This window comes from Notolabrus celidotus, chromosome 9 (genome assembly GCF_009762535.1).
Source record: "Notolabrus celidotus isolate fNotCel1 chromosome 9, fNotCel1.pri, whole genome shotgun sequence".
NCBI classification, from domain to species: domain Eukaryota; kingdom Metazoa; phylum Chordata; class Actinopteri; order Labriformes; family Labridae; genus Notolabrus; species Notolabrus celidotus.
The window spans coordinates 11,435,913-11,461,546 of NC_048280.1; the positions used below are offsets into that span (position 1 = coordinate 11,435,913).

The 25,634-nt window shown below is 40.1% G+C and overlaps 3 protein-coding genes across 5 annotated transcripts; all 3 read right to left on the bottom strand.

Annotated features, from left to right (window-relative positions):
* Window positions 1-1,155: 1,155 nt before the first annotated feature.
* On the bottom strand, window positions 1,156-10,578 carry ufd1l (ubiquitin recognition factor in ER associated degradation 1). The gene is made up of 12 exons (XM_034692877.1): window positions 10,420-10,578; window positions 10,075-10,204; window positions 8,832-8,864; window positions 8,617-8,738; window positions 3,876-4,006; window positions 3,703-3,775; window positions 3,547-3,615; window positions 3,393-3,461; window positions 3,267-3,317; window positions 3,072-3,160; window positions 1,880-1,964; window positions 1,156-1,767 (listed from the first exon to the last, which is right to left on the bottom strand). The coding sequence occupies exons 1-12, from the start codon at window positions 10,420-10,422 to the stop codon at window positions 1,693-1,695; spliced, it is 930 nt and encodes a 309-aa protein (XP_034548768.1). The 5' UTR covers window positions 10,423-10,578; the 3' UTR covers window positions 1,156-1,692.
* A 1,753-nt stretch (window positions 10,579-12,331) lies between these two features.
* dhx37 (DEAH (Asp-Glu-Ala-His) box polypeptide 37) lies at window positions 12,332-20,903 on the bottom strand. 2 transcript variants are annotated; one of them, XM_034692118.1, is made up of 27 exons: window positions 20,776-20,903; window positions 20,446-20,561; window positions 20,180-20,349; window positions 19,688-19,800; window positions 19,220-19,586; window positions 18,941-19,089; window positions 18,714-18,806; window positions 18,530-18,626; window positions 17,795-17,908; window positions 17,433-17,649; window positions 16,988-17,086; window positions 16,817-16,887; window positions 16,591-16,732; window positions 16,420-16,496; window positions 16,100-16,332; window positions 15,887-15,998; window positions 15,671-15,777; window positions 15,360-15,548; window positions 15,109-15,233; window positions 14,756-14,872; window positions 14,430-14,602; window positions 14,232-14,346; window positions 13,357-13,494; window positions 13,172-13,266; window positions 12,964-13,037; window positions 12,751-12,848; window positions 12,332-12,659 (listed from the first exon to the last, which is right to left on the bottom strand). In XM_034692118.1, exons 2-27 carry the CDS (start codon window positions 20,546-20,548, stop codon window positions 12,583-12,585), a joined length of 3,465 nt encoding a protein of 1,154 aa, XP_034548009.1. In that variant the 5' UTR covers window positions 20,549-20,561; window positions 20,776-20,903; the 3' UTR covers window positions 12,332-12,582. The 2 variants fall into 2 exon arrangements, with proteins under 2 accessions (XP_034548009.1, XP_034548008.1); XM_034692117.1 differs by having other exon boundaries at window positions 20,733-20,868.
* Window positions 20,904-21,512: 609 nt separating this feature from the next.
* On the bottom strand, window positions 21,513-25,000 carry gp1bb (glycoprotein Ib platelet subunit beta). Of its 2 annotated transcripts, none has more exons than XM_034691127.1 (2): window positions 24,955-25,000; window positions 21,513-22,771 (listed from the first exon to the last, which is right to left on the bottom strand). In XM_034691127.1, the coding sequence occupies exon 2, from the start codon at window positions 22,757-22,759 to the stop codon at window positions 22,136-22,138; it is 624 nt and encodes a 207-aa protein (XP_034547018.1). In that variant the 5' UTR covers window positions 22,760-22,771; window positions 24,955-25,000; the 3' UTR covers window positions 21,513-22,135. The 2 variants fall into 2 exon arrangements, with proteins under 2 accessions (XP_034547018.1, XP_034547019.1); XM_034691128.1 differs by lacking the exon at window positions 24,955-25,000 and adding an exon at window positions 23,484-23,495.
* Between the last annotated feature and the right edge of the window lie 634 nt (window positions 25,001-25,634).

The following is a 25,634-nucleotide window of genomic DNA, read 5'->3' on the forward strand; positions in this document are numbered from 1 at the left end:
TTATCTACTTGAAAATTATTTTTGGTTCCTATTTGGCAACTAGAGGTAATTTCTTCTTGGTTTTTACATAATTTTGTTGTGTCTGCGATATGTATTTCATAAAGCACAAAATGTATAATTTTTTAATCAATACCAATACATATTCTGTAATAACAGCTGGATAATCAAACACCAAATAAAGGCCTGAATTCATGTCACAATAAAACGTCAGTCATTGTTATTTATAATGTTGTCTCTTCGACATCAGCAAATATGTTAATGAAGCTATTGTTTTCTCTAATATCTCTACTTGTATTTGTTTAACATTGTCTAAGGTTAACAGGATTTTTCTACTTTTTAAAAAAATCTAATCATATGTGCATTGTTCATGCGACTATACAAAAGGTGCTCATATATTCGCTGATTTGTTACCATTATTGTATAATCCTGTGAATGCTAATAAAAAATAAATTAAAGAAAAAAACAAGAGCTATACTGAGGGAAGCCACGTCTTTCAGAGCTCCCCCTGGTGACTGGCTGCAGTAGAGGTCATAAAAACAGCCTCCTCCAGTACAACAAAAGGAGGTCAAACAGGTCAAATCAAGTTTTCCAAAATAAAAATAAATAAGAACAATAAAAACGTTATCGAGAAACCAGGCCACATTTGAAAGAAATATGCAATGTGATTACATTGTTGCATTATCCAGTGTAAAAAGTAGAACATTTGAGTGTGTATTAGCTATAATATCAGGTTTCTGTCTTATGTACTGTTCTTCATGTTTCTCACAATACCTGTGTGTGCAACATTTTCCTCCTGAAGTCCAAAAGGCCATCCCTGAACTGGCATCAACTAATCTAAGTTTAGTTGTTTACCAGCTTTAGTTTCTTACTGCATCAAAATGGTGCCATTTGTCTAGATCTTCCTCAGACAGGTAAAACATAAAACATAGACATGCTGATGGTAAAATAGTAATTTGCTTATGTGAAATATTTATTTACTTATTTATTATGATAAAGTCAAACTGTTGGGAAGTGTTGAGTGCAAATACTCATGTTGTTATAACACTGAAATTGTGTTTCATTGTGCAGATATCCCAACCATCCCGTTATTTCCTGGTCTTCTTCTTTTGTTCATGTTTACCCTTGAGACATAAAATAAATTTAACCTATCTCAAATCAGTTACAATGCACAATTCTTTATTTGTCTATAAATAAACCAGAAACAAAGGAAAAGCACTTGAAAATTATTCCTGAAACTCAGAAAAAAACTTAAACATAAAATTTAAATGAGATTGGAACCCTGGAAATCAGTATATTTCAAAGAGAAATGCAAAAATGAAACACTTCTGGAAAAAAGAGGGGGATGGGGCTGTATAAAAGGGGATTCAAATCTGATAATTATGCAACAAATCTTTACAAGTTATTCTGTGTGTGGGTTTTGTGGTGATATATTTTATTTTGCCTGGTTCAAATCAGTCACTATTTGTTTGTGAATACCGCTTATGAAATGATGGTATTCTATGCAGCTCACATCTTGCTGATTTGAAGATCAGCGTCATGAATTAGATAACCCACACCAAACAGCAAAGCTTCTGTTTCAATGATACAGAGAAAAAATCCCAGTGCATCGCAGGGCCAGTTCTTTTACTCTGCTGTCAAAGATGACAGGTGGGTTTGTGCACAAAGGACAGTCTCTCTTCACATCCAAATCTTTTAAGGCTTTCTGCCCTTCTTGCGTAGTGATTGTCCTTGTCCAGAGAAGGCGATGAATCTGTTCAGAGCGTCATCCTGTGAGTAGAAAAAGACATTTAAAAGCAGGTTTGATGAAAAAATGTCAGCATGAGTGCAATATGAGAATATGTACTCATAGATAATGATAAAAAGGTGTTAAATTACGTACATCTTCAACAAACTTCCTGGGCTGAGGCCTTGAGTTCCTGATGAAAGTAATCCTGCCAACTTTGTATTCGTAGTTAGGAATGCCCCTGTGTGATGAGAGATCATAGGTTAAAATTAAACTGTCATTCAGTGATGTGTGAATGCAGGCAGGCAGAGTGAAACTGTAGACCATCTTGTCATTTAACATAGAAAGTAAGTGGTCACAACAGCTGCTTTTCATGGAATTTACAAATAACATGGCCTTTTGAAAAATTCTGGCATACTCCACTTTACTAAAGAGGTCAATTCACAAGGAATCTAATTTGTGCCTGAAACACCAGAAAGAAAATGATACAGCCAGAAATCTATTAACGTACACAACATATTTTTTGTCATATTGAATGTCTAAATTTAGCTCACAGACCAGAAAACAACTTCTTGAAGGTTTAATCTTATCTGAGACATCTAAGATAGCTTCAGGATCAAAATCCCATAGTAAACGGAGTCTAAAGATGGGCCGATGATATCAAGGCTCCGAGGCTTGTTTTACCGGAGTGAACTGCACTGTTTCAAAGCAATATGTCAGGGCTTGTATTGGAGATAGAATGTCACATGACTGGTAACGTTTGAAGCTTCAAATATCATTGGTGTTTCGGGAATCTCTCCTTTCTGTTTGACAGTTTGGAAAGTTTTACAGCTGAACTGGGATTGGCACATTTGTATAATAAGATGAGGATTCAAAATTAAGAAAAAAAGCAATGCACTTTAAAAAGACAGTGGTTATTTAATCTCATGCTGAAATCAAGTAATACTTCATTGAAAGCAATGTGCTATTCTATGAAAATTAGTTTACACTTAGTGCAGTACATCTGAACAAAAGTATAGTTTTATATCACAATGCGCAGGCTAACTTAGACTTTAACTTCTCACATATGTTGATGAAACTATGAATCTCAATGAGGTGTGGTGGTCTTGAGCTGATCTTAAAACGGGCTGCTTTAAGTTTTTCAGGCCACAAAACGTCATCATGTTTGTCAAATCTGAAGCCCCAAAGCTTTGATTTATTTAGGATTTTTGAGCACGAATTAAAAAAGAAAGTCCCAAAGCTTCATATGGCTTTATCTAGTCATCAATGGTGTTTGATTGAACAGTTAAACCCTTGTTTGGCTACTTTGTGTATTCATGTCAAAATTAAATACTGAACACTTTCTCACCTTTTGATGTCACTCGGGCCAAGAGGAGCAGGACTGGGCTCGATCCCTTTTGTTTTACCATCCAAACGATTGCCTGAGCCGGTGAAAGCCTGAGGATTAGAAACAGATTACAAGTTACATCAGGTCCAATTACCACTGTGTTTAGTTAACAAGGATTCATCTATCCATCTAAAACACCCAGCAGGATTGACTCACTCTGAACCCTGTGTCCATGTCAGCGTAACTGCTGGGGTCTGTTTCTTCCTCCTGTGAAGAAATTTGTTTTAGCATATTGTTTAGAACACTAAATGTAAAACTGCATCTCTGGAGCTTAGTCCTTACTGTTGGTTCATCCTGGTGCTGAGGTCGACGTTCAGGCTCTTTGTAACCCAAGGGAGCATCAAAATCCACCTGAGAACCAGAGCCATAATATATTAAACACAGAAAACCCAACAGAATATTTTACTGTTCTCTGTGATGATGTAAAGGATCTTACATTCATATCACACTCAATGATGGATACAGCTTTGTCTGGCTTTGTCTCCATCACTCTGAGCTCATAGATCTGAAACAAAAACAGAACTTATTAGCAGTTTTGTTCAGTAAAAAGAAAGTAATTCAAGTTATTACAATTTGAAAAAAATGTATGTACCTTTTCATTGTAGTTGATAGCTATGACGTCACCAGTTGTCAGGCATGCAAAGTTTCTCAAAGCATTCTCCAGTCTGTCATCAAGGGAAAACTTAGTTAATCACTTTCATCAAACACAAATTGTGAATACTTCTGTGCAAATGTATTCATGCTATGCTAAATGAGATTTCTTACACTGCTTTGGGATTTGTGATGTCCAGGAAGTCTGGGCTCTGGGGCTGGAACTTTGAGTAAGTGGCCACCATGAGGTTCACACTTTCCACTTGGACTAGACCACCTTCCTCCAGCAGGAGATTCTGCATCATCTAAAGGAGAAAACAAAATCAAAGATCAGTACAGACTTCATTGATGTATACCCACTGGCAGTAAAAGTACAAATGAGGGGAAACATATTAGTCATGATGAGAAACATGGAGTTAAAATTAATCGTTCTTTAAGTGTCACTTGTTCAGTTTACTTAAGAAGGGTTCCCACTCTTTTCCAGGGATCATTTTCCAGGACATTTCCAGGACATTTTCATTGATGATCAAGCTGGTATGACCGTCTAAATTTAGTTCCTAATTTAGTCCCTAAATAGTCTAATATGTTCCTCTCAGTGGAAGTCTACATTGAAAGACATGTAGTCTATGGCTATCAATGAAATCATCTCTTACATGCTTAAAAATGATGGCAAATTGATAATAGAATAATGCAACCACAGATGTACAGCATTTCACTTTACTAGGGCAACCAAGTAACAATGATGGGCAACATCATTGTTCTCTTTTCTCAAAAAATATAAAATGAGCTAAGAAAAAAACAAAAGAGCCAGCAAAGGAATCTGGAAGCTGCCTTACTGAAATAATTCAATAATAATAATGATCAGAGGATCCGTGCTTTAATGACCTAAATAGATCTGAATGACAAAAATGGCCACAAATGTTTCTCAACTCAACTCAGACTCAAAATAGACCTGCTTAATCCTGATATTCATCCTGCTAAGTGGTTGATATAAAACAAAGCAAATGTCACGTTTTTTTATTTGAGTTACCGTAAACTCTGAAAAAATAGCACCGGGGTAAAGACGCACTCTGTATTTGAAGATCTCTCAGAGATTTAAAAAAATGTAAACTGTCTTCCTGCGTGGCGATGTCTATTATGATCAGCGATGTCTACAACGTGGAGTTTCTGTGCAGCTGTGTCGCTATTTTTGTTCTGTTTGTTTTCACTATCAGGAGTTTGCGCTCCTACTAGCTAGAGCAGGGGTTCTCAAACTTTTTGGAGCCAGGGACCCCTTACAGGTGGAAAATTGTCCAAGGCCCCCTCATAATTGTAACACAAATTAAGCACATTAGTGATGTGTCTTCATTAGTGATGAAGAGCCGGCTCGCATCAAGAGAGAGCCGGCTCCAAGTTTTTTCATTTCGCTGCTTAGCTCTCTCAGTGCTCAGCCCCAGCTCTGCTCACAGCAGAACTTTGTTTTGATTGGTCAGCATGGCGGCCATGCGGCCATTGATATGTGAGGATATAGGATACAGGTGATGGAGGGGAGGCTGTGTATCCTGGCTTCATCTGTTCCTTCAGAGAGAGTCTTCTTGAAGACCGGGCAAATACTCACTGAGAGGAGAAATCGGATGAGCCCATCCAAACTGAGGCTTCTGATTTTTCTCAATGCCAACCTGAGGACGTTGATAATGTTTGCTTGAGTTGGTTCTGTTTCTATTTACCTGAGTTGGTTCTGGTTCTGTTTGCTTGAGTTTGGTTCTGGTTTTGGTTCAGTTTACTTGAGTTCGGTTCTGGTTCAGTTCTGGTTTGGTTCTGGTATGGTTCTGGTTCTGTTCTGGTTCGACTCTGGTTCTGGTTCAGTTCTGATACGGTTCTGGTTCGGTTCTGGTTGGAGTCTGGTTCGGTTCTGGTTCGGTTCTGGTTCAAGTCTGGTACGGTTCGGTTCCAGTTTGGTTCTGGTTAAGTTCTGGTACGGTTCTGGTTCGGTTCTGGTTCGGGTCTGGTCCGGTTCGGGTCTGGTTCTGGTTCGGTTCTGGTTCTGGCTCGGTTCTGGTTCGGTTCTGGTTCGGTTCTGGTTCAAGTCTGGTTCGGTTCTGGTATGGTTCTGGTCCGGTTCTGGTTCGGGTCTGGTTCGGGTCTGGTTCGGGTCTGGTTCGATTCGGTTCTGGTCCTGTTCTGGTTCAGTTCTGGTAGGGTTCTGGTTCGGTTCTGGTTCGGTTTTGGTTCGGTTCTGGTTCGGTTCTGGTTCGGTTCTGGTTCGGTTCTGGTTGAGTTTGATTCTGGTTCTGTTTGCCCTAACCCTAATCCTAATCCTAACCCTAACCCTAACCCTAACCCTAATCAAAACCCTAACCACAACCCTAACCCTAACCCCAACCCTAACCCTAACCCTAATCACAACCCTAACCCTAATCCCAACCCTAACCCTAATCAAAACCCTAACCACAACCCTAACCCTAACCCCAACCCTAACCCTAACCCTAACCCTAACCCTAACCACAACCCTAACCCTAACCCCAACCCTAACCCTAACCCTAACCCTAATCACAACACTAACCCTAATCCCAACCCTAACCCTAACCCGAATCACAACCCTAACCCTAACCCTAATCACAACCCTAACCCTAATCACAACCCTAACCCTAACCCTAATCACAACCCTAACCCTAACCCTAATCACAACCCTAACCCTAACCCTAATCACAACCCTAACCCTAACCCTAATCCCAACCCTAACCCTAACCACAACCCTAACCCTAATCACAACCCTAACCCTAACCCTAATCACAACCCTAACCCTAATCACAACCCTAACCCTAATCACAACCCTAACCCTAATCACAACCCCAACCCCAACCCTAACCCTAATCCTAACCCTAACCCTAATCACAACCCTAATCACAACCCTAACCACAACCCTAACCCTAATCACAACCCTAACCCTAACCCTAATCACAACCCTAATCCTAATCACAACCCTAACCCTAACCCTAATCACAACCCTAACCCTAATCACAACCCTAACCCTAATCACAACCCTAACCCTAACCCTAATCACAACCCTAACCCTAATCACAACCCTAACCCTAACCACAACCCTAACCCTAACCACAACCCTAACCCTAATCCCAACCCTAACCCTAATCACAACTCTAACCCTAACCACAACCCTAACCCTAATCACAACCCTAACCCTAATCACAACCCTAACCCCAACCCTAATCCCAACCCTAACCCTAATCACAACCCTAACCCTAATCACAACCCTAACCCTAATCACAACCCTAACCCTAATCCCAACCCTAACCCTAATCACAACCCTAACCCCAACCCTAATCACAACCCTAACCCTAACCCTAATCACAACCCTAACCCTAACCCTAATCACAACCCTAACCCTAACCCTAACCCTAATCACAACCCTAACCCTAATCCCAACCCTAATCCCAACCCTACCCCTAACCCTTATCACAACCCTAACCCTAACCCTAATCACAACCCTAACCCTAACCCCAACCCTAACCACAACCCCAACCCTAACCCTAATCACAACCCTAACCCTAATCACAACCCTAACCCTAATCACAACCCTAACCCTAATCCCAACCCTAACCCTAATCACAACCCTAAACCTAACCCTAACCCTAATCACAACCCTAACCCTAATCCCAACCCTAACCCTAATCACAACCCTAACCCTAACCCTAATCACAACCCTAACCCTAATCACAACCCTAACCCTAATCACAACCCTAACCCTAATCACAACCCTAACCCTAACCCTAATCACAACCCTAACCCTAATCACAACCCTAACCCTAACCCTTATCACAACCCTAACCCTAATCACAACCCTAACCCTAATCACAACCCTAACCCTAATCACAACCCTAACCCTAACCCTAATCACAACCCTAACCCTAATCACAACCCTAACCCTAACCACAACCCTAACCCTAATCCCCACCCTAACCCTAAGTCTTCTCATAAAAACACTGTTAAAGGGTTTTCAACACAAACCATTAGTTTTTGCAAAATTAAGGTAAAATATATGGCTACAAAAGATCCTAAATTAAGAGCCGTTTGGGAGTCGAAAGAGCCGGCTCTTCTTTGGGGGCCGAGTCAAAAGAGCCCAACTTCCCATCACTACAGCACATGCTTACTACCATTTGCACTCTTAGTTTCCCTTGGAACTATTTGTATTGTAAAACGTATCAATGTAAATACTTCAGACCTGTACCATAGTGATAAAGAGATAACACTTCAATTTGAATCAAGTAAATCCCACTTGTATACTTTAAAACAGAGGGTCATTTCATTCCTTGTGGACTCAACATGACAGCATTTATACTTTCAAGTAATTGATATTAAACGCTTTCAGAAAATTGACAGTAACAAGACTCACATATCCCTTCGAGCCACCAAATGGTATCATAACAATGGTGTATGCTGTTTTGTAATGACACAGCACAGTATTCAAATTATTTCACGGACCCCCACCCTATGGTTCGCAGACCCCCAGGGGTCCCAGGACCCCACTTTGAGAACAACTGAGCTAGAGTATGGTAATTGAGCCATATGTACCATAAAACATAAACAATATACCCTCGTATTCTGTGAATGCATGATTATGAAGTGAAGGAGAAAAGATGTGAAAAAAGTTGCGCAGTGTTGCTGTCTTTTCCAGCACAGTGTAGACTCCACTTTCAATGAATGGGGATGCATTATGTTAATAGGGTCAGGTCTCACGCAGCCATGTTGGAATAATTTTCCAGGACTATATGTGATTTTCCAGGACATTTTACTTTTTCTCCCATTTTCCAGGTGTTTTCCAGTACTGGAAAACTGGTCAACTGTTTTCCAGGTTTTCCAGGATGCGTGGGAACCCTGAGAATAGCTATACAATCCACCACATGTTTCTGTTTCTCACCCAGTGTGGAAGGTAGCAGATTCCCTCATCTGCCACAAACTCCAAAACACCACAGTGTGTTTGTCTGTCTGAGTTCTTGTTGGTCAGCTTGAACAGCATTGGATATGTGATATTAAGCCTGCCTGTACACAGACAAGGAGATGAAAGTTAATATTCAAGGAAAGGTCATACAGCACTTTCATAATGAAGACAGTCTTGATTTGATTTGCACTTACTGAGCTGGTCGAGAGCTGACGGTGGCATTATTACTGAAAAAAAGACAAGACTGATAAGACACTAATAACAAAGCAATCACCAGCTACATATAGTGTTATATAACAAACAGTATGTGTGAACTTTCAAGACTTTTTTCTGTTAAGTATGAAGTAGATCCACTTAGGAAAAAAATAAACCTTAATTTGAAAAACTTAGCAAACAACTTACCGCACTACAATAAGAGGGATTTAAGAGCGGAGCAATGAAGCATGTTGTTCTAAGATGAAAATGTAATACGTCAAAACACCAAACTGGGGGTTCTTGCAGTGTCAATCGTTTTGGTTTTCATTAGCGTAACATAACTAGTAGGTCTTCCCCTGCTTCTATATGAAATAAATATCGTGGCCAGTGGTGGACAGTAAAAAAGTAAATTTACTTGAGTGCTGTACTCAAGTACATTTTGAGCATCTGTACTTTACTTTATTTTGGGGGGGAACTTATTGTACTTTTTACTCCACTACATTTCTATTAATGCTCTAGTTACTCACTACTTTTGCTTTGAAGTCGTGTTAGAAGTTTTTAAGATGAAAAGAATGATACGCATCGTTTAAAATGTTCTCCCTGTTTCCCACTCTTCCCAAACACACAAAAATTCACTGTCCAACCTGAGAAAGCGTGTCGAGCTATGTAACATTTGTTTCATTCCACGTGAACATTTCAAACGAAGTTGTCTGTGTTTGGAGTAACTTAGTTTCTTTTTTTATTCCATGGTATAGTTTTTAGAGATTTCAAGTAATAGTTTGTAAATAATCATAATGTAACTGAATGTTCTCCTATCTATATGATATATTGTGAAAATACAACGTTTTGAGATGTTTTAAGAAGTACTTTGAATACTTAAGTATTTTTAAAAGCAAGTACTTCAGTACTGTAACTCAAGTAATTATGTGACAGAGCAACTTTCACTTGTATTGGAGTAATATTTCACCTGGTGTATCTTTACTTTGAATTAAGTAATGAAGCTGTGTACCCTGTCCACCACTGATCGAGGCAAACATGTTGGTAGAGGTGTTGAAGTATTTAAAAGGTTGGCTGCACGGAGGAATGAGGAAAATTCCATTAACAGCGAGAAGCTTACTACAGCAACAACAGAAATCATTGTCTTTAAACTCTGCCACAAAACTAGAACTAGAAACAGAAGGCCCTTTTTTACCAAACATTTAATTGACGTGTAAGTGTAGCTGTGTATGGAAGATTTCCTACTTTTGCCTCCTTTCTCCACGTCCGAGCGATCATTGGGACCAGCCAGCATGGACACGGAGTAGCATCGGTACTGCGTGGAGAAACGGTTCTGAAAGCCCCGGGTCATCGGGTCGAATACGTGAAGGGCAAACTACAAAACAAACACAAGCTTACTGATGAGACAGGGTTTTATATAAGCAGGTGACATGATCCATACAGAGGACTTTTTAAACGTATCATGACAGCGCATCTTTCCGCTGCTACCGTGTTGATGTTAGCCTCGCTTGCTAAACTGCTCAGAGTAACATTTGTTTTGAATTAAATGAACATGTTGACAATGTCGAAAAGAAACAACTTATCACTCACCATTTCGACAGATGAGTTATGTTGCTGTAAGAAGACTTTTGAATGTTGAATGGTTGTTTCTGTTTTCTTGGTGAAAATTTCAGTAGACCTGTAAATTCACACTGTTGTTTTCCGCTTCTTCCGGAAGTGCATGCAGTGACAGCAGGAAGTGACGACATGTTTGGAGTAACCAATCACAGCAGTTCCTTAAAATAAACAGATTAGCCACAACGTTATAGTTTTGATCGACCATAGACTGTATAGTATTATATAGCCAATGCAACTCAAAGAAGAAGGGAATAATATTAATATTGTTTTTCACAACCATGTATTATTCTGTCTTCTGTACATACTTTTGTTATCATTATTTTCATTGTATTTGTATGTATATCTTATTAATTACTTCTTCTATTAATATTATTTGATATTCTTAATTATTGTATATAGGAGCAACTTTAATGACTGAATTTCCCTCCGGAATAAATAAAGTATTTCTGATTCTGATTGTGATGTTATTGGGTGTGATATGTTCATTTCGCAGAAATAAGAAAGAGAGAGATAGAGAGATTAACTGTGATATATTTCTTACTCTGCTTTGGCAATAACTAAACTGTTCATGCCAACAATCTGAACATGAACACTAGAGAGAGAGAGAGAGAGAGAGAGAGAGAGAGAGAGAGAGAGAGAGAGAGAGAGAGAGATATGGTGAGGAAGCCAATCAACCAGACTCCCATCAGCACTGATCCAAAATACAACAAAAATGAACTCATCATGAAGCACTCCAAAGATCTGTATTTAGAACACTGGAAAAACCAAACAAAGACCCAAAGTAGAATGAATTGTTATTTGACCTTAAACCGTGATTATAAATTATCTGAATATCTGTACAGTGTCAGAGATACAAAACAAAAACATATCCTGACCAAATACAGGCTGAGTGACCACCAGCTGGCTGTAGAGACAGGGAGACACAGGCAGACATGACTGCCCAGATAGGAGCGTCTATGTGCTCACTGCTCTACAGGGGACATAGAGACAGAGATGCACTTCCTCCTCCACTGTAACAAGTTCTCTTTACTTAGAGATTCCCACTACAGGGAAATTACTAACATGGTACCAAACTTCCCAACATTAACCCCAGAAGAGAAACTGTCAGTTCTCCTGGGGGAACGGTCAGCAGCTCCTCTGGCTGCTAAATATGTGTCTGCCTGTCAGAGCCTGAGGGACGCACCATCCCATAATATCTGATTTTAGGTGAAGGTTTTATGAGCATACCGCATCAAGTGAGGACATTGAGATATGCTGTATGGATGACACCATTGTCTATTACTGTGTATAAAATATGTAATATATATAATATTTAATGTATATGTAATGAATATAATATGTAATGAATATATATGTAATGTATATGTATGAATCTTATGTGCTTTGGCAACAACATGTCTTTATTCATGCCAATAAAGCAAAGGGAAGAAGAGAGAGAGAGAAAGAGAGAGAGTAGTGGGACTGGACTAGGGTCTTGGGGGGGGCATTGTCTGGCACATATTGATTGTGAACTTACACATACGCAGCAAATTACTACGCAGCAAATTACAAACGCCGGCTCACTTGACGTCAATTCTAAGCAGCAGGCGGACTTATCCATCCTCCAAGTTGATGTGTTTGAAACAGGAAAAATGGGTAAGCATAACTCTTTAAACCTCCATAACAGCTGCTTAATGGTCCTTGTTGTGAGTGAAAGAAAAAACATTCTCAGTTGAAACTGTCCTGTCAGTTAGACTCCACCTGTCCAAATGTTCATATACTGATAATATTGGTATTCCTCATGAGCATTGAAACAATATTTGATGAATAAAATGAGTGGAGCTGTCCTTTAATGTCAACTAACAACAGTTTCAGTCCACTGGGAATAAATCACACACAAGCCTTATTCAGAGCCACACAGTTTTAATGAGTCTTATGAAGACCAATAAGACAAGCATCACTGGCAGCACCACAGTGTTAACAGGTTAAAAATCATTTTAGAGCTCAAGTTGTGTTTTTTTCTGTCTGACACAAAATCTGTACAAGTCATAGATACATTATATAAAATAAAAACATCAGAAAAGCCTGGGTTGTTGTGGTGGTGTTACATTTTGAGTGTGCCAAAAGTGTCTCTTCCTTCTTTTCAAAAGTCTGCCCTCACATCGGAGGCCAACTTTTGGCCACTTCTTGATGCATGGCTTCAGGTAACCACTGGCAGTATGCAGACAGCAGAACTGTAGGAGGAGATCAACACAGGACGATTAAAGAAGAAGAAGGATAATCAATCAGACTGGTTCAATCATGTTATGAACATTATATCCTCACATTTCTCCTCAGTTTTCCAGACAGCAAGGAGAGCGTCTCTGCAATCCACTCCCTTTGACACCAGCGCTCCCAGCACAGCCTCGGTCCTGGGCTGCAGTCTAAAGTAGCAAAAACACATTATAACAAAGAAGTACATGATAACTGTGTTCATCGCCAAAAACAGGGAAATGCCTTTTAGAAGATGGAACCATGTGTGTCAGAGTCCTAACTTACTTTGCCCATGTTTTCAGCATGATTGAAGGGTTTGATAGAAGGTGGGTGCTGTTTTTCTTAAGTTTAGGACAAACCTGCAAAACAGACAAAGCACACATTACAACTTTTAGCAAACAGCTGTGGAAAGTATGCACAGTCTTGTGCTTTCATGCCTAATTTGAACTTCAGTGGAGACTGAAAAGAAACTGGACACTTGTATCTGCAGTACCTGTCCCTCGAGCAGAAACTTTGAAAACAGTTTGTAACGCTCCAGGCCATCTGGATATTCCTTCTCCACTGCTGGCAGTGGCCACCCAACACGGACTGCAGGATTGAAGATACAGAGAAATGCACAAATGTTAAAACATTTCACCTAGCATGACCACAGCTCTCAGTCCTCAGCAGAATACTCACAAAAGGTGCTGGAACGGTTACACCTGATGGTGCCGGTGGAAGAGCAGAACCACGGTGAAGGTGTCTCTAGTGGAGGGTTGAAATGACAATACTGAGGCAGAAGCTGGGGGACCCACTCAGCGTCTACTGCTGACACACCTGACAGACAGAAAGAGAGAGAGAGATTTCAGCAGTTCAAAACATAAGCCTGCAATATAGATTCAACTACAGCAGCAACATGACAGTTCAAGATGAGCTTTGGTGTGTTTTGTTGTCTCTGATTAAAGTGCAATACATTTTTTTCTTTTCAATTCTCAAATGTTCACAGCTCATAATCTGCCAAGAGATCTGATCAGAAGTTCCTGATTTCAATGTACATGTGAATGTAAAGACAAATATCACTGTATTTCTTTAATGACAAAGAAACTCTAAATAGATGATTATCAAGTCTAAATGCGTGTCTCATTTCTGTGTTTAAAGACAAGATTGTTATGACTCTGGGAAAGAGTGTGAATTTGGACCACAGGGCATCCCCCAGTATTGGAAAATGAAACAAATGTGTGCAAAAACTGCAGTTCCTCGAATGTCCACTTGAGGCTGGCTGCAACAGCCAATATTAACCATCCAATGTTAACACCCCTGACTTTACAGCAGGATTTAAAATGTTTGTGACTTTTGTGTATGTCTGACTAATTGAGGGCTTGAAAGAAAAAAATGATACTAGATGCTAGCTTGGCGTGAATCTCTTTGCAGCATTTATATTATTTAATTAAACCTTTTTCTAAACATTAACAACATGCAATGTAGAAAACGGTTTAAAAAAAGTTTCAAATTATTACTTTAGCACATTATTACTTTAAAATACTAAATCTGTTGTTTTCATAAAAGCCATTTACCCTTCATGTACATCTTGGTAGTCTCCATGACCTCCTGGTAGACCACAAAATCTGGCAGCGTTTTGAACAGGGCAGAGGAGGGATGGATGAACACCGGCTCATCCATGAGAGGCGTCTATGAACAAAAGCACATGAAACTTTAGGAGGTGAAGGAGAGCATTAAGGACTCTCTTTGATCAGTCCTCTGACTCAGCTTGCCTTGTATCCGCTTTTCCATTTCGGGTCCAGAATATCTTCGGCGTGTGCACGCCTCGCTAGGTGGTCTCCCAATCCAGCCAGAACGATCTGCCGCAAGCAGACCACCTGGTGTTCTGTCGGGGGAGCCATTTTTGGATTCACAAACACTCCCACCTCTGGACATACTGCATTCACTGGGAGGACAGAACAAAATTGTTTTGTTAGGTTTCTGTGTGTGTGTGTGTGTGTGTGTGTGTGTGTGTGTGTGTGTGTGTGTGTGTGTGTGTGTGTGTGTGTGCGTGCGTGCGTGCGTGCGTGCGTGCGTGCGTGCGTGCGTGCGTGCGTACCTGCGTTGGTAAGCTGTCCTCGGAGCCTCCTGATCTCGACCATGGCTTTATACCTCAGGCCGTTATCCTCACAAAACTTTGGGGTACAGCCAGCGAATTCACAAGCACCAACTGCACCTGTGTATGTATGCAGAAATATAGTTTTTATTTATTTTTCTAATCCCCCTCAAAGTAAGTACATTGAGATTGATTACTGTTTGCCCTGAAATTCTTTTTCATACAAAAACCTCACCAACAATCTGTTTTCAAAACATGTCCCGGTACCCTAAAAGGTCAAAACCAAACCCTGCATGCCCTGCTACAGTCTGTGTCACAACACTGCTGGTATTATATCTGGACAAAAGTTGACTTACCAAGCATGACCATGAGGTCCCCAAGCAGGAGTGCGGCTCCTTGCCCAGCCCACAACCTCCTCATTTGGGTGAGTCGAGCTCGTCGCTGGGTGAGCTTGGAGCTCTCATCTTCACTGCCTGCAGGTCTGAGGAGGGAATCAAGTGTGAGGAGTATATGAGGTTAAATGAAGTATGCCGCATCAGGAGACCACCTTTCTTTCCCCTGTGTAATTATGCAATGATATTAGAGAAAAACATTTAAGTAGTCTCACCTGTCCAGATCTTCAAAAAGCTCTCGGACTGTCATGGCAGCTACCACAGCGATGACATATGGCAGGCAATCCTGCTGCTTACCCAGCGCTAACATTTTAGCATAACGCGGAGCCACAGGGAAGGAAGCCATGGCTCTGCCCAAGGGGGTGATGGGACAGCTCAACCTTGCTCTCTCCATCTCTTTCACCCTTTGAAGTAAAGAAAGTTTCTTGTGGTCATGTAATATTATTAAAGTAAATAGTTCTGTAATCCAGAGATTTTGGTTGGAGCAGGTACAGACACAGATACCCATCATAAAAAAGTGAGTTACCTTCCTGTGCGAGGCGGCTCTTTCAGAGCTCCCAATGAGACCAGCAGCTGCTCTGCTGCAACCAGAGACTCGACAGAGGGAGATGTGGGAAACGGAAAATTGATCACCTGCAAAAAAGAGAAACATGAAGCTGAAATATGAGAATGCTTTTTTATTCTCATATTCAGCAGTGTTTCAATCACAAGCCATAATGTGATTAGTTTGCTTTCTCCTGACCTTATCTATGTTGAGGTCCTTCATCTGTAAAATCAGGTCCTCCACAGGTCTGCGAGTGATCTCTGCCTCTGAGAACAAACTGAAGTCTCCAAAGACAGCAGAGGAGTACAACCTGCACACACACAGAGAAACACAGAAACAAACTGGTGTGAAGATCCTCAGGTGAAGAAAAAAACTATAGTATTAATGTCAGATAGTTTCATTTGTCCTAACCTGTAGCAGTGTCCTGGCTCTGTTCGTCCTGCTCTACCTGCCCTCTGATTGGCTGAGGCCTGGGAGGTCCATGAGACCCTGAAAGAAGACACCCCGGTCACTCTGTCATAGAAACGCTTCTTAACTCGACCACAGTCCACCACATATTTGATTCCAGGGATGGTCAAGGATGTCTCGGCAACGTTGGTGGCCACCACACAGAGACGAGTCCCAGGAGGAGGAGGCTTGAACACCTGCAGAAAGAGACGCACATGTCATTGACGTTAAAGGTCCTTTATTATGGACTACTGTGTAAATTAGACTCATCAGACTCCTCTCACCTTAGTCTGCTGCTCCGGAGCCAGCAGAGAGTACAGAGGGAGAACGTAGAGAGGGATAGAGGGGTCGGCTTTCTCCTCTGCAGATAAGACACAGAGCAGAGTTATTAAGAGCACTCATCTGAAACATGTTGTGTGAAGCTGTGAGGGAATTATTCAGTCAGTGTGGCTTGCCTGCATGTGCGGGATCTTCTCCGATGTCCACGTCAGAGCCGTCATCCTCGTACATATCGTCCCAGATCCCTGCCTCTCTGTCCTCGTCTCCTTCGTCCAGCGGGAGGGCAGAGTAGTTATCCAGGTCGATACGGGGCAGAGACTAGAGATAAAGATAACACTCTTAATTTATGTACATGAAAATATCTTCTTTAATGAGTGTTTTCTTTTTTTAAAATAGACTTACGACTGGTTTCTTCTGTTTGGCTTTCTTAAACTTCTTCAGTGCCTCTGAGCGGTCTGCTTCCTCCTCTTCACCTAAACACAAAAATATGTCAATGTAGTTTTTCATAGTGTTTCACTCAAGATGTGAATGTGTAAGGTCAAACAGGTGTGTGTTCGTGTGTGTTTTACTCACCTGTAGTTGTGTTTCCCTTCCTGAATGGGAAAGCTTTTCTCAGTCTTCTGCACAGACTGTGGACCTCTGCCTGACCGGTCAGAAACACCAGGATACCACCTGAAGGACAGGGACAACAGAGCAGCAGTGAGTGTGTGTACTGGTAAATTAATGATAGCTCAGCTTACTTACTTTTTAGAATGACTACACTGAAAAATGAACTAACATTCACTGTGAATGTGAAGTTAGTTGGAAATGTCATGCTTTTAGTTTACAATAAAGTGACATGAGTTAGTCGAGAAGGCACTGAGAACAACACATTTTAATTAAATCCAAGTGTTAACCCATTTTGTCAATCTTTTGGATGTCTCTGTAATTTAATTTTCAATTATTTTATATAGTAAATATAAATGAATGCCAAAATGCATAAAAAACAAAGGTATTTTAGGTATGTATTTATGAGAACCTGGAGGCAGCATCCGGTGGATCTTGCAGGTTTTGTGGAAAACCTCCCCGGTGTAGTCCTCCGTCGGGGTGCGTTTATTAAAATGTATAGTAACAGGAAACTGTCGAGCGTCCACCTTAATGACAGGTGGAGGCATTGGAAACAGCTTTGTGTTGTCTGTGAAGTCTTCCACTCGCAGAGTAGCCGACATGACCAGCAGCTTCATGGGTAAACCTTTCTGCAGAGACGTGAAGAGAGGGAGCGGGGCGATGAAATGGGAATATAAACATAATGAAAGATGGTGTCATGCATGTTTGTAGTCTAGTAAGAAAATCAGTGTGCGACTTTATACATCAAATATTTGACACAGAGCAGCTTCTTACTTTATCTCTGAGCGGAACGATTCGAGACAGCAGTCCGATGAGGATGTCAGTGTACACGCTCCTTTCATGGGCCTCGTCTATGATGATCGCGCTGTATCTCTGCAGCAGGAAGTCCTATCAGACAAGACAGAGTAGTGAGTTTCAGCAGAAACATCAAGGAAACTTAAGGCTTATGCAGACAAAATTATCTGTATGATGTGTGTTTCAACCAAATCAATAATTGATTAAAGTTTGGAATTTTCAAATGCTTAAAACATCTATAAAGTCAACTTCAGAGGGACCACTGTAGTTAAGTTAGTGTTTAAAACATGCCTATTTGCAGAGACTATGGTCTTCTTTCCTGCATGTCACTCCACACTATCTCTCCACAGTTTTCCATTTACATCACATCCTCTCAATAAAGGCCTGAAAATGCTCCCCAAGACATTAACTTCATGAGCAATCATTGGAATAGTGATTTCTGATGAAGTATACATTTTCAGAAAAAAGAAAAATTATGGTATGCTTGCACTGAGCAAGTGTTTGTCCAAAATTATGTCTAGAGCCCACCTACTTAAAACAGAAAACATGGAAGAAAGAAAATGCATGTTTTTGAAAATAAACAGTTGAACAAGCCCTGCCTCCAATATAAATAATAAATAGACTAAACATGGACCTAACACACACTCAACACTCCCTCTGTCATGTTTACTAGCCTATTTTTCAACATAACTCAACAGAAAGTAAAGATGATACCTTCTGAATCTCCTTCAGCAGAACACCATCCGTCATGAACTTGATCTTAGTGTCACTGGTCACGTTTCCTTCGTATCGAATCTGGTATGACACCACACTAAACAGAAACAAATAGGAACCAAATGAGAAACTTAATGTTTCCAGAATCAGAAAAAAAAAATCTCAACATCTAAAGTTCTGTTACCGTGTGGACAGATTCATCTCCTTAGCCACTCTGTGTGACATACTGACAGCTGCTACTCTTCTTGGCTCTGTGACGCCTATTATACCACTGCCACTGCAGGACATAAAGACAGAGAAGAAAAAGACTATAACAGCATGATATACCACAAAAAAGTTTGAGAAAATATGTAATAATAATGTCTTTAGGTAAATATCCAGTCTACAGTTCTTTAAAGAAGCGTAACATACCTGCCATAGCCAGCTTCATACAGAAACTGAGGAACTTGTGTGGTCTTTCCACTTCCCGTCTCTCCACAGATGACAACACAGGGACTTTCTCTCACCGCCTCCATTATGACCTGCTCCTCTCCCAGCACAGGAAGCTTCAGACGAGCCTCCTGCAGGAACCAATTAAAACACAAATTGAAGAAAGCTAGAACACATTTAGAACAAGAGAACACATTTACCTTACTTAGGAATTGAATGGGTTCAAACACACACAGTGAACATAGTTACACACACACACACCTGAATATCTGGTGCTCTGTCAACAGGAACAAATATGGCTGGCTGTGAAGGGGTCTTGTTTTGGACTTTCTCCTCAGCTGAAGTCTTTTTCTGTTCACCCGCTTCTGTTTTGAGTTGTTCGTCCTTCACTTCCTGTTTGTTCTCTGTCTCCTGAGAAGGATCTGGGGTTTCCTTAGATTCACTCTCCATGGTCTGATTTTGTTCCTCTTCATCACTTTCATCAGACGAGGTGTCTGTGTCACTAATTTCCTCTGCCTTTTGTTCCTCTTCCTCGTCTTCTTCTTCTTTCCACTTTCTTTTTCTGTTCGCTCCACTTAAGCTGCTGATTTTTGGCCCCGAGTCCCCATCTTTTATTTCATCAGATGACCTGAAATAAACCACAAAGATCACCCCAGAGTGAGTGTGTATGCTGCAGTGATTGATACATCTTTGTTTATTATCATGGAAACATTGAGCGAGTAAACTTACTGTTTAGTCTGGTAAAGTTTGTCTCCTGTTCCTAGTTTGGATGTGGTGTAGAGCAGTTTCAGCTCAGAATCTGGAAGCTGCACCTCGGCCAGTTTGGTCAGGATGTCTGCTCTCTGTATGGAGAGACATCAGGACAGGTAAGTGGGACAGGTAGGTTGGCTGTGATTTAGTCCTTTATAAAAAATATTCCTATAGTCCTGCTGGTAAAGTTGCTAAATGTTTATTAATTGCTGTTTAATGAAACTGATGATCGTTTGAACAAGACCATTACAAGATCTCCGAATAATGTGTCTTTTAATTGAAAAATGTCACCTAAATAAGGAACTTTTTTTGTCAAAGAATACAAAAATAAAGACTACAGAAGAAACCATAAAAGTCCACAATCAGGAACATTTTCCACAGCTTTTCACAGATACTTTACAGTAGAATTGCATTGTGGTTTGACAAACAGCCCTAAGGATTGGATCAGAATTGTGTCCATCTGCTTCTCACCTGAGCCTTCTTTTCCTTCCGCTCCAGCACCTTCTGCAGCTCTTTCTTCTGTTTCTTAGTGAGGGGTCTCTTTCTGGAGACAGGTGTCACTGAGGATGTCTTCTTCTTGGCTTTGTTGGCTGGGAGGACCAAAGCGTTGCTCTCATCTACACCTTTCAGCCTGTCTCCATCTGATAAAAACAAAATCCGGAGACTGTTACAATCCAAAGCTGCCAGACATCAAATCTAAATCGCATGATAACGAAAGACAAACTAAGGTGTTTCACCTTTCATCTCCAAAACAATCTCTGTCTTCGCTTCATCTGCTGGCTGCTGAGAGTCACTCTGCTGTCTTCCCTTCCAGTTGTGTTTCTTCCTGAGTTTACCCATTTTCAGCAGCGATCTGGAAATATTTACATACGACACAATATAGCCTCAAGATTAAATAATGCCAAACACACCGAATTAAAACAAACTACGGAAGAGCTACAGAGCAAATATTTACGCTAGCCATTACGGTGCAAACTTAAATGACATAAGCGACTTAATTTCAAATATATAAATAAATACTAACCTTTGTAGTTTACAATAAGAGAGAAATACATCTGTTAGTGTACCTCTTGAAGTGTGGATCAGAGTCCTGCAGTAACCTCACGTGTAAACATTTGAGGGTCCGTCTGGTAAAACTGTCCGCCACCAAAGCACTGTCACTGTAGAAAGGTTCCTCTAAAAAGAAACGTATCGAAAGAATCCCGAATAAACCCTTTTGTACTTGGATTTTTTCAACTTAAAATCTATTTAATTTAATTGGAAATGTTGTTGTTTAATGTCCTGGAATAATTTCTTTGTAAGCTTTGTGAGCAGAAACAGAAAAATAAAGTCTAAAATATTATGCGCCGGTTCAAATGAAACGACAATAAGAGTAAAATAGGCCGTACATATAAATAATACATCAACTCAGAACTGATATCCTTTTATAAAAAATGTTCACACATATTTGCAGTTTCAAGTATTGATTGTATGCAATAACTTGATTTTAATCGTGTTGAAAAGAATATACAATATTGCCATACATGATGCCTAAGAACATTTTAAAATGCCACAACAACATTGCTGAAAATTGCCCTCGGCTAACATAAACATGGTCCATTGTGATTATTTTTTTTCTCATAAACACATTTCACAATATCTTAATTGAAAATGTCAAATGACAACAAAGATGTTAGAATATTATAAGAAAAATATAGCACATCCAGGTGAAAAAAACAACTATTACATAAACCATAGAACTTTAAACATAACAATTTTTTATTCAGACCTTATTTAACATCATTTTCATTTATAACATCTACAAATAAACTTCCTCAAGGTGGTACACGAGTAGTTTGTATTAATTCGTTTTCAACCTGAAAACTTGAAATAAAAATTGAAATTTTATTTTTCAACCACATTGATTTGGGTTAATGCAGAAAGGGTCTGTGTTTTAGAAATGTTAAACTTTAGATAGAAAACTGGAGTTTCTATATGTCATATTACAAGAAAAAAGAAGAGTTTGTTGAGATCAGGTGCAATGAATGCCTAAAACGGTGCAGATTATATGCAGTACTATCACAGAGGGATACGCTGATGTGCAGACACACAGAGGGCTGCCAAATAAAGGGAAAATAACAACAGCTACAGTATTGTTTAAAATCCCTCATAGGTGCATAGTTGGAATTTGATCTAGATCTTGCCGTGTAGCATAGGATTCAAAGCATGTTCAGACTCATCAGTCCACTCCTCTCATGGATCCCTTTGTATTGTTTCTTTAATCGTTTGTTCATCTTTTTTATTTAATTTGTCACCAGCTTGTGCCTAAAGATGAACATCATAATTATTTTGTAATTCCAAAAGCATTTTAGAATCTTTTTTTTCCAGTGTGCAAATGATAAACTACCCATCTGCTTAACCATCACTCAAACACATCAGGGCTCCCTCTCAGATGCTGCTGTCCTTTAAAACTGTGTAGTCGTTCTCCCTCTGACTCTCCCCGGCGGTGAAGCTCTCTTCCATGGTCCTCCTCGCCACTTTGGAGAGCCTCTCGAACTTCCTCAGGAACACAAGCAGAGCCACCAACAGGGCTGCCTGCACTGCCACAAACACAAACAGACACACCTGCGAGGCCAGAGCCAGGTCACAGTACCAGTAGTGACAGGACTCCAGGATATCCTCCTCGGTGAGATACACCACCAGCCGTCCCCTCAAGCTTGGAGGAGAGTAACAAGTGACTCCCAGGTGTGACGTAAGGCTGGAAGGCTGACGGAGCATCCAGGCTCGCAGGTAGAGGATGCCACAGTCACACACCCAGGAGTTACCATGGAGGGAGATGGAGCGCAGGGAGGTGAGATCATCAAGGAGCCCGTTAGGGAGGTGGGTGAGATGGTTGTTGTGGAGGTGGAGTTCAGTGGTCTCAGTAGGGAAACCAGTGGGCAGCGAGGAGGAGGTGAGAGACCTGCTGCTGCAGTTCACCTGTCTGCCATGACAGGAGCAAAGGGGAGGGCATGTTGATGACCTTTGACATTTAACATGGAGAAGCAGACTTAGGAGCAGAAGCCCCTTCATGATGATAGATCACTGGAGAGAAGAGATGAGATTCAGTGAGATCCAAGCTGTGGTGGAAGAAGCTGTCAGGTTATTTCTTATATATAAGTATTTATATACCACACTGTAGAAATAATCCACCTGTGAAAACTCCTACACTCAAAAAACAAGGGGATTAAAGGTACTTCCTTTGGACTGAAACAGTCATTGACTGTCTCTTTTATATGTGATGCCTAGGTTAAATACAGCTGCTGTATTGAGGTGTACAGTGGATATAAAAAAGTATACACACCCTTGCTAAAAAAAAACAGGTTTTGTGATGTAATTTAAAAAATATATATTTTTGGGGAATAATAAAAAATAAAAAATATTAATTAATGTGGTTGTATAAGTGTACACACACCCTCTTATAACTGGGGATGTGGCTGTGCCCAGAATAAACAATTACATTCAAACTCATGACAAATAGAAGTCAGTATACACCTGACATAATTTAAAGTGACTTTGATTAATCCCAATAAAGATAAGCTGTTCTAGGAGGGTTTTCCTGGCATTTCCTTAGTTGCATCTTACAGATAAAGCCATGGTCCACAGAGAGCTTCCAAAGCAGCAGAGGGATCTCATTGTTAAAAGGTATCAGTCAGGAGAAGGGTACAAAAAAATCACTAAGGCATTAGATATACCATGGCCACAGTGAAGACAGTCATCATCGAGTGGAGAAAATATGGCATGACAGTGAAATTACCAAGAACTGGACATCCTTCTAAAACTGATGAAAAGACAAGAAGAAAACTGTTCAGGGAGGCTTCCAAGAATCCGACATCAACGTTAAAGGATCTGCAGGGATTTCTGACTGCTACTGGCTGTGTACTACATGTGACAACATCTCTCATATTCTTCATATGTTTCTGCTATCGGTAGGGTGGCAAGATGGAAGCCTTTTCTTATGAAGAAAAACATCCAAGCCCGGCAACATTTTTCAAAAACATACATGAAGTCTCCCAAAAGCATCAAATGTTTTATGGTCTGATGAAACCAAGTTTGAACTTTTGGGGCATAATTCCCATAGGTATGTTTGTCATAGAAACAACACCGCACATCACATAAAGAACACCAGACCCACAGAGAAGCATGGTGGGGGCAGCATAATGCTTTGGGGCTGTTTTTCTTCAGCTGGAACCAGGGCCTTAGTCAAGGTGGAGGGAAGTATGAACAGTTACAAACACCAGTCAGTTTAATACAAAACCTCCAGGCCTCCGATAGAAAGATGAAGATTAAGAGGAATTTCACCTTTCAACACGACAACGAAACCAAAGCATACATCCAAATCAACAGAAGCATGGCTTCACCAAAAGAAGATTAAAGCTTTTGAATGGCCCAGCTAGAGTCCAGACCTGAATCCAATTGAATATCTGAAGAGGGCTGTGCACATGAGATGCCCTCACTATCTGATGGATTTGGTGCTTTTTTGTAAAGAAGAATGGGCAAATATTGACAAATCAAATGTGCCAGGCTAATAGACTCCTATAAAAAAACAGAGTGCTGAAATAAAATCAAAAGGCGTTTCAACAAATTATTAGTAAAAGGGTGTGTACACTTATGCAACCACATTATTTTAGTTATTTATTTTAGTCTTCCCCTTAAAAGATTTCAATTTTTTTTTCAATTGAATTGTTCGCGTTATAGGTCACATTAAAGGTGGAAAAAGTTCTGACATAATTTATCCTGGTCTCAATTTTTCGCAACACAGAACCTGGCATTTTAACAGGGGTGTGTAGACTTTTGATATCCACTGTATATTGCATTACAGCTGTTGATAAACTTTTTTTTCTGTTTTCTGTTGCCTGTTTTCAGCTTTTTGCAGTGAATTTTGAAGCTTATCCAAAAGGGTTTAAACTGTTTATTTGGCAAACAATGCAGGTAGACTTTATCTACACATAAAGAAACAGTCTATCCTTCAGCTTTTGAGAAACATTCAGCCTCAACAAATTGAACGTACGTGGTTTTCTCTGGACAGGAACAGTATGAAAAAAGTAACCCAAGCTGTCATATGTAGAGCAGTGAAGAGTTATCTGTATGAGGTGTTAGATTTAAATTGCATTAAAAGAAAAGACTCACATTAAGTTTGTGTGCCTCAAATATGAACTTATATCATAGAATGTGAGTGAAGACAGTTAAAATAAGAAGTCTTTAAAAAGTCAGCGGGAGTCATTTACCTTCAGTGCAGAAAACTCTGTGCTTCTTATGGTCTCTCCCTCCAAGAGGCAGTGTGTTTTTGTGTGTGTGTGTGTGTGTGTGTGTGTTTTGCACCCAGCTGGCTCTTGCTGATAAAGGCCAGCATCAAATACGAACCCACACTCATACATAGACACAACATACAAATACACAAGCTTGTTATAGAACAAAGGAAGTGAGTATCATAGGGACGTCTTATCTTGGGGGTTCTTTATTATCAAATTAATTTCTTGGAAATGTCTCTGGAAAGAACTACTTTGAAAAGAGAGATAGTGTTCATGCACGCCTATCATCAAGGTTTTTGTATCGACTCAAAAGGGGCTTTAGTCAGATTAAAGCAATTGATTGGAAGACATTCAAGTTTTAATAAACTATCATATGAGGGAGAAAACAACTCAACATACAGGAATAAAGTTTCCCATTTTGGTGGATGAATTAATACTAAGTCAGTTAAAGAAGTCCTTTCTACTTTCCTCTACAACAAAGACAACTTCATGAGACTCTTTCACATCAGATCCTTTTTAGGATCAGCACATGCATGAGAGGAGTGAGTGTGGCCATTGTACATATCATTACATATTCAGTATTGAGCATGATTTGAATTATAAACAGTAGTGGTGTACACAAGTAACATACTTAAATACAATTTCAAAGTCATGTA

Excerpts from the sequence above, each read along its gene's own strand:
- ufd1l (XM_034692877.1), bottom strand. Across the intron at positions 4,007-8,616 it reads TCTGCTACCTTCCACACTGG|ATGATGCAGAATCTCCTGCT; the intron begins GTGAGAAACAGA and ends TTTCTCCTTTAG. Across the intron at positions 3,462-3,546 it reads TCATTGAGTGTGATATGAAT|GTGGATTTTGATGCTCCCTT; the intron begins GTAAGATCCTTT and ends TCTGGTTCTCAG.
- gp1bb (XM_034691127.1), bottom strand. The coding sequence starts at position 22,759 with ATGAAGGGGCTTCTGCTCCTAAGTCTGCTTCTCCATGTTAAATGTCAA.
- dhx37 (XM_034692118.1), bottom strand. The coding sequence starts at position 20,548 with ATGGGTAAACTCAGGAAGAAACACAACTGGAAGGGAAGACAGCAGAGT. Across the intron at positions 15,999-16,099 it reads GAGCCAGGACACTGCTACAG|GTTGTACTCCTCTGCTGTCT; the intron begins GTTAGGACAAAT and ends GTGTGTGTGCAG. Across the intron at positions 14,603-14,755 it reads AGGACAGCTTACCAACGCAG|TGAATGCAGTATGTCCAGAG; the intron begins GTACGCACGCAC and ends CTGTCCTCCCAG.